The 8,067-nt window shown below is 38.8% G+C and overlaps 1 protein-coding gene across 1 annotated transcript in view; it reads right to left on the bottom strand.

The window, feature by feature from the left end:
* Positions 1-5,404: 5,404 nt before the first annotated feature.
* Positions 5,405-8,067, bottom strand: part of LOC107103731 (calsyntenin-2-like) — a 127,605-nt gene continuing 124,942 nt past the window's right edge. Inside the window, exon 10 of the mRNA XM_015403541.1 lies at positions 5,405-5,672. Within this exon, the coding sequence (XP_015259027.1) occupies positions 5,457-5,672 (216 nt within the window). The 3' untranslated portion in view covers positions 5,405-5,456. The remainder of the gene's footprint in view (positions 5,673-8,067) is intronic.

The raw sequence follows: 8,067 nt of genomic DNA, 5'->3' as shown, positions 1-8,067 counted from the left end.
GCTGCTCCTCTCCCAGATTGTAGCTGACCGCAGACAGTGCCGCAGGCAGGAGGCCGGATGGTTTGTTTTTATGACCAAAATTGCGGAAAACAACTGAGAACGCTGGGACCCTTTTTTCCACCTGGATCTCCGCTCGTTTTGGCCCTCATGTCCCTCCGTCGTTGGACTAAACTCGCCCCCTCTTCCTTGCCCGTATCTAGACCCACAGCGTGTAGCACAAACCACGCTTAAATCTCACATTGGAGAAATTTATCTCTTCCTTTTACGCAGTGGGCTGCCATTGTGCGGCGCCCGGGGAGCAGTGTGGGGTTAAGGGCCTTGCTCAGGGACCCAGAGTGGCAGTCTGGGGGAGTGGGGGATCGAACTCCCAATCTCAGGATTCAAAGCCCTATGCCCTAACCACTAGACCGCCACTCCCGTTGGGGGCTTGTCCGGGATCGGTCAAGCAAGGTCAAGGATCGGTCAAATACTGAGCATAATTCAAAAATTATGCTCAAAAAACGATTATTATTTACACCCTTATTTGGTGGGCAGTAAACAGCACCTAGGTCAATACCATGATCCAAGCCTCGCTGCCCCCCCAGGACACCTGCCTGTGCATCATTTCATGGGCGTTACGCTGCCGTGCTTTACGCATAAGTTAGGCTGTAGTTGGACAGAAGTTCTGGACTCGTTATAAATCTATTAAAAAATACTTAGAAAGTTCAGCGTATGCCAGCGTTTCAGGAGGTTCTGGGACGTCAGGCAGACGCTAGATAAATTGAAAAGGTGCGACATGGGCTTAAGGTGAAATACAAGAAATATCAACTTGTTTTAGATAATTTTTTGCAGAGTAGTTAATCAGATGCATTCAGTAAAGTAACGTTGTTCTCCAGGGACACATTATAAAGACGCTCACACACACGCAAGAACTATAGCTCACACAGCTTGATTCAAAAACAAGTTTTTATTATTGGCCAATTTACAGAAAGTGCTGTAGTGACCATTCCAAATGAAAAAATAAACAGAACATAGAGTCCAAAAAAAAGAAAGAAAAATCAAATGTACACGTTATACAAGATTTCAATGTTAATTCCAACGTCCTCTTCTAAAACAAACGTCAGGACAACACCGGGGCTTGGGGCGATGCAAAAACCACCAAAGTTTCAAGTGGGGGTGTGGGGGAGGGGGTGACATCACAAGACCGGGGGGGGTTCAAGGCCGATGAGGAGAACTCCTAAACAACATATGAGAGCTTTACATGGACACACAATAGAGCCTACGGCACACATACAGTCATTGGCCAAAATATACGGAGAGAGCCGCTGAGTCGGATCGACCGGTTCAATCTGCAAAGGTTAGTCTGACGGTTCTCCGGTGTCTCTGTTATCAGTCGGTTCAGACGGACAGGATGTCCGCGGTCAAAGAGTAATGCCCTTTTTCACTTGGATGTGAAACGACTCCCATCTGAGGTCTCTGACCAACTGAAATATCTGATTTATTCATTTCGTTTCCACTTTTCCTAGAGCTGCACCAGGTAGATTCTCCATTTGGTGGATTTAAGAGGAGGCAAATGAAATGGGATTTATGTAGCCCTGCAGCTCTAGACATAATCCCCCCCCCCCCATCCTAAGTGCTGGGCTCTGAAAGGGACGCTTGCAGCTCTGAAGGCTATAAAGTCTCTGGAAGGGAAGCAGGACTTTAGATTTTTATGCTGCTGATGTTTAAAGGTTATGAAACAGCAAAGCTTTTACTGCAGCTCATCAAGGCCAGACTGACGGATTACCTGGATGGCATCTTTGGGTATTTTCAGGCCAACTCTAAATATTTGTGCCAATTAAACCGTAAGAAAACTGCAGGAATCTGTTTGAATAAGTTCCCTTTAAAGCAGAGGATCCCAAACTTTATGGCTCTGAACCAGAAAAACTTATTAGAATGGACTCCTACCCAAATAAAATATTTCTAAAACATCCATTAACCATTGATATGATAGTAATAAAACAGCAAGAACCAATTTATTTGGTTCTGTATGGAGGGGAATTAGAGCCACTGAATAAAATATAAACAGTTAACTGATTTTTTATATTATTTCAGAGGGTTAAAGTCGTAATTATCATATTAAAGTCAGAAATATGAGATTAAAGTCAGATTTCTGAGGTTAAAGTCGGGATTCTGACTTTTTTCCCCCTTAATTAAACTGAAATAAAATAAATTTTTAGAAATCAGTATCTCTTATTGGTGTTTTTATAGCTTTAAGCACATAAATATGCCTCATAGTGATAATGTTTAGGATCTCCACGCTTTGTAAATCGACACTCTAAAGGATTTTTGACCATGTCTAGATATTTAAGTAAATGTAGGAGAGATGGAGCAATTTATTTAGTTTTACATTTTAAATATAATTCAAATTCTGAAAGAGTTTTAAAGCTGTTTTAATTAATTTAATGCAGTTTCTGGGATGGAAATGTGGAGGGAAATAATTTTTTTTGTATTGGACAGTTTATTATTTGGCCACCAGGTGTCAGGCTAGAGCTGCAAATGTTCAGCTCAGAAACAGTTGGAGTCAAAACTGTCAGCAGAATTCAACTTGGTGCATTTTAAGGTTTTAAAGTTTTGTTTAGGGAAAGTTAAATAATCTTTTATCCTCGCTGCTTTTCTGACCTTTGAACAAACGTGTTTTCTGATCTGATACCTGCAGAGGCTGCAGCACGTCCACTTAAACAGACCCAAGGTTTTTCCACCATAATGTGTCTAAAATTCTTTTTTTTATTTTCCCAGTGTCGATGTTTTTAGCAAAAGCAAAAGATCTTTAGTCAAATTTTGGAGGGAAACTTCATTTTTATTTGAGCTTCAGTAAAAAAACTTTTTTTTTGTTTTCCTTTGTTTTGAACTTTTGCAGTTTGAGGAGAAGTCTTTCGGTAAAAAAAAGTGAGAGCTGAGCACGACAGGACGTCACTCCGACTCCACTGGACACTTTTTTTTTATTTATTGATGGGTAAATAACAAATAACAGTGAGCCTGAACTTGTTTCTTAGCTGCTAAGCTCTTCAAACTCCACCTCTCTGGTAAATGTGTTTAACATGACTAAAAATATCAACTTTGAATCATTTAGTGTCGCTTTTATGTAATTATAAAAACTTCAAGCTCTAAACACTTTGTCCAATTAATCAGCTCAGAGAGTTAATTAAACCATAAGCATTGAAATGAAAATATATTTAATCTGCAGTTCAGAGTTCCCCTCTTACCTATGGCTGACATGGAGACAGCATGAAGAGGATACACTGAAAAAAAAGAATGCATCCATTTTTTGCATTTACTTAATCACATTTAGTTACATTAACACAATTGTTTTATGTCATTCCCTGCTAACAAGAAACAATTGTGTTAAAGTAACTAAATATGATTAAGTAAATTCAAAAAATGGTTGCATTCTTTTTGTTATTCCAGCACTATTAACTACTAACAAGGAACCTGAACGACCCCCGTTCCAAAGGAGTGGACTCATTCGTCAGGTTCAATTTGCATGTTTTTATAAACCATTCTATAAAGCCTCGAACTCAACACTATTTCTGACATTTTGAAAGTTCTTCAAACTTGGAAATGTCTGCCTCTTTATGTATATTTCTTTATACCTGCTTCTTTCTCCTTGAACCCCAGTGGGCCTCAGCAGATGGCCGCTCAGATGGTTCTGCTGGAGGTTTCTTCCTGTTAAAAGGGAGTTTTTCCTCCCCACTGTCGCTACAGGCATGCTTAGTGTGAGGGATTGCCTTTAACTGGTTTTTCTTAGATAGAAAACTTTGAATCAATCTCACTGGATGATCTGGTGAACTGGAAAGTGACCTGAGATGATACACTGCAAAAACGATCTAGAAATAAGTCAAAATATCTTAAATTAAGTATATTTCCCCTTAAAAGAGACAATTTGCCAATAGAATTAGGATTTTTACACTTAAAATAAGGTAATCAGATAATATACACTTGATATAAGACAATTAAATTGTATTTTTCTTCTTTTGAACGTAAATTGTCGTGTTCCATTGGCAAAGTGTCTCACTTACCTCCTCAATTCAAGAAAGAATGCACTTATTTTAGGAATAAAATTACTTATCTAGATTTCCATTTTTTCCAGTGTATGTGTTGTGAATTGGCGCTATAGAAATAAACTGAATAGAATTGAAATGAAACAAAGTCCAGTGGATTTATTTTTTTTCTTTTTTGGAATGACTATGACCTGGATGATTGACAACCTTCACCGGCATATTCAATAACTTTTCTTATTCCAAAATTTGTTATGTTTTTGTCCTGAATTAAACAGATTAAAAGGAAAACACTGGAAAAACGATCTAGAAGTAAGTAAAAAAAATACTAAATTAAGTGTATTTACCTTTAATTTGAGTAGGTAAAAGAGATGGTTAGCCAAGGGAATCAGTATTTTTACTCTTGAAATAAGATAACTAGATAATATGCACTTGAAATAAGACAAACCAATTGTGTTTTCTTATTTTAAGTGTAAATTGTCTTGTTCCATTGGTAAAATGTCTCTTTTACCTCCTCAATCCAAGAGCAAATGCACTTATTTTAAGAAAAAAAATGACTTATCTAGATTTAGATTTTTTCCAGTGAACCTCTGAGTTGTTCCTGCTTTCTCTCCAGATTTCCAGCTCAGAGCAGCAAAAAGGTGAAACCGTTCTGGTGGAAAATGATGAAGACGTGGGTTGTGTTTAGCAGACTGAGGGATCAGAGTTTTTTCATGAGTATGAAAAGGTGTGCTGTGTAGACGTGAAGAGAGGAGGGGATGGTGATAAAGGTAAGGATGGGGGGGGGGGTCACCTACGACACTTGATATTTACAAGAAGGGAGCGTATAAAAATGTACAAGGACTCCTCTTCCATTCCCAACGAAAGCAACCCAGAAAGTTGACCTGGCTGCTAATTCGACATGACATCTGAAACAGAACATTGATCTTTTTTTTTCTGCAATTTTTTTTAAATACCATTTAAAATATGTTTTTTTTTTTCTGTAAAATCACCTGGCTTAGCCGTACAGGCTTAGAATAAAGACAGATAAATAATAAGTATACAAACCAAAAATAGTCTCATTTTCTTTTTTTTTTTTTCATCTTAAATAAAGGCTGTTTTGCATTTTTTTTTTTAAATCTGGGGTAAATTAGAAATCTCACTGTGAAACTTGTGGATCGATTTGAAAAATGGTGGGTTTATACAACCTGTTCTCAGTGAACGCTGTAGAAACGCAGGGGAGGTATTTTCCCTCCAGGAATGACAATAATTTCTCTGATTGGGTGTAATTTCTTTAAACTGCCACCAGGGGGCAACAATATGTCATCTTTTAAAGTCCCTTTTTGTTGTTGTTTGCTGCTGTCTGATGTGAGATCTCATTGTAGATGTGTTGCAGATGTGTGTGTGTTGGGGGTGGGGGGGGGGGGGTAGTGTGTGTGTGTGTGGGAATGTGTGTGTTTTTTAATAGCATATTGTTGTTTTGTCCCATCTTTGGGGCTTCTCGCTCGAGCGTTGAATCCTGGGTAATTGGACGTCCACTTCCTCCTCGCTGTCATCTGACTCATCGCTAGTGACCTCTTCCTCGTCGTCATCCTCATCATCTTCCTCCTCCTCTTCCTCTTCTTCCTCCTCCTCCTCGCAGGCCTCCTCCTCCCCTGTGTTGCGGTTTTCCAGGTTCTGCATTAAGTGATGAAAAGACACAAAACATGATTTTTTTCTCAAATCTAAAAATCTAAATTAAATCAGAGGAAGCTTTTACTTTTAGATCTGAGCTAGGGTGAATAAAATGATTTACATTTCACCAAAACACAACAAAAACAGTTCTCCATATAGTTTGGAGATAGTAAACTATTTTTGAGAGAAAATGTTTTCACTCTGATTAAAAAAAAAGTTTGAGAGAACTGAAATTTTTTGAGAGAACTTTTTCCCTTTGAAATCAATTTTTCAAATGTCAATTTAGCCTTTATTTATTCTATGAGAAAGTATTTTAGTACTTTTTCTCATAGATGTTGGAAATAACATCAGTTTTTACTGTGAAAATTTGTTCTCACCAATATATTTATTTTACTTGAAAAATTATTTTCCCCTTTCAGAACACCTTTTTTTTTTGCATAAATTTCATAAAAACAGAATAATAACTCCATAAAAGAACATCTTACATAAAATTGTTACACACATTTTGTCATTGGTTTAGTTAAATGACTATAAATGCATGTGCTGGTAGCTCATTAAGGTTGAATAGAAAGGCTTTCTGGTTGAATCATGGCGCCCTGGTGGCTTATTATTTATTCTACCTGTCATGACTCTGCACTTTTTAGTTCCGTTTAAGTTTTCAGATATTCTTTCATTCATGTCTTTCTGTGTTTTCTAGTTTATTGGTTTAATTTTGTGTTATTCTAATTATTTTTCATTGTTTTTGAGTTCTTAGTCATTTTTTGTTTGCCCTCTGCTGCCCTCTTGTGGCAGTCTCCTTTTCCCTAGCTCCCTTCTAGACTCCTCTGTCCCCACCTGCTCCCAATCTGCTGATTAGCCAGGTCTTTGTTTCTGTCTCCCATTTATACACCTCATGTTCAGTCACCGTTTCCTGGTTTCTCGTTTTGTTGCTCCGTCGTTTCCTGGCTCCTCAGGTGTGTTTTTCCTTGAAGTTCTCCCAGATTTTGGTTTTCAGTTTATTTTTTATTTTTTTTGCCTCAGTTTCCTGAAAAAAACTTGTTTAATCTACAAAGTCAACTCTGCCTCATCTCCGCATTTGTGTCCTCAAAAACCTCCACTTAACCATGAGAATGTCTTTGTTTTTGCTCAATTTATAAGTAGACTTAGGAGGATATCTCAGGAGTGGATAACAGGGTCTAAAAGGGCAAAAGGTTCAGGTTTTCATAAGCTTCTTTTCCTCTGAACGTAGAGCATTAATGTGCGTTTTTCAAACATGGGTTGATGCGCTAACAATCGGCATTTGGCTCCTTTAGCACTGGTGAAAATGGCTGGTCTAACGGAGGCGATTTTTAACGCTGTCGCTTGCAGATTCGTTTGACCCGGGTAGATGTGCATAACTGAGCTGTTCCCTCTGCCAATAAAAGCTGATTGTTCCTGGTTTTAATGGGTTTTAAAGCGGTTTTTCAGCCAGTGGGAAAAGGGCCATCGAGAGTTTTCTCACATATATGTGAAAATTAGGTATATGTGTTTAAAAACCAGCTGCTTTTCCTTGGAAAACTTTGAACCAATGTGATTGGATGATCCGGTTGAATTGTCTATTTTAAGGGCCTTGAGATGACATATGTTGTAAATTGGGATCGGGTTTTAAATAATCTAATTAAATAATTTTAAAATAATTGGAGGTAAAGGGGTCTCTTGGGTCTGAACTCTATGTCTGCGGGTGGAAACAGTTTTGAAAAATCAAACCTATGCAGGGCTTAAGCCAAGGCCAATGGAAGGCTCTTCCCTGCCTTCAGAGCTGTTTGCTTGGCAGGATTCTCCGATCTACCGCTATACTCCTCAGCTCCCCTGCTAAGCTAGCACCAGCAACCTGCTCCCTCTACCGCTGTGGTGGTCATAGCCGATTATTAGCCGATGGGCTCTCTGCACAACTCCACTACTTCCTGAACTTAAGGCAGCCATCACTTTTCCTGTCGTTCATTACTGGCTGAACTGATTAATCCAGGTGTATCTAACCATGGCTACTGAGGTCAGGCACACCTGGAATAATCAGTTCAGCCAGTAGTAAAAGACAGGAAACAAAAGTACAGCTTTAAGTTCAGGAAGTAGCGGAGTTGACCGATGCAAGTCTTAACTTTAGCAAGCTCACTCTGCCTTGATGACAGTGAACCTTGGTTGCATGGTATCTGTGCTGTTGTTCCATTATTACAGACAAATTGTTCAATTATTTTTTTATGCGTGGGTTTGCTCTTCAGTTCTGACTCTTGAAGTCTGACTATCTCTCTGAGCTCTCTCTTCATATCACCCGAATTCAAACAATGGATCTGGTCAGCTGGTCTCTCAAATTTTCTCAACAGGAAGACAGGGAAAAGGGGAGCCATCCTGTCCTGCCGGGACATACGTCGTGGGATACACCATG

Source organism: Cyprinodon variegatus, unplaced genomic scaffold, assembly GCF_000732505.1.
Source record: "Cyprinodon variegatus isolate N-32 unplaced genomic scaffold, C_variegatus-1.0 Scaffold1515, whole genome shotgun sequence".
Taxonomy (NCBI): domain Eukaryota; kingdom Metazoa; phylum Chordata; class Actinopteri; order Cyprinodontiformes; family Cyprinodontidae; genus Cyprinodon; species Cyprinodon variegatus.
This window is presented reverse-complemented; position numbering and strand designations above follow the sequence as displayed.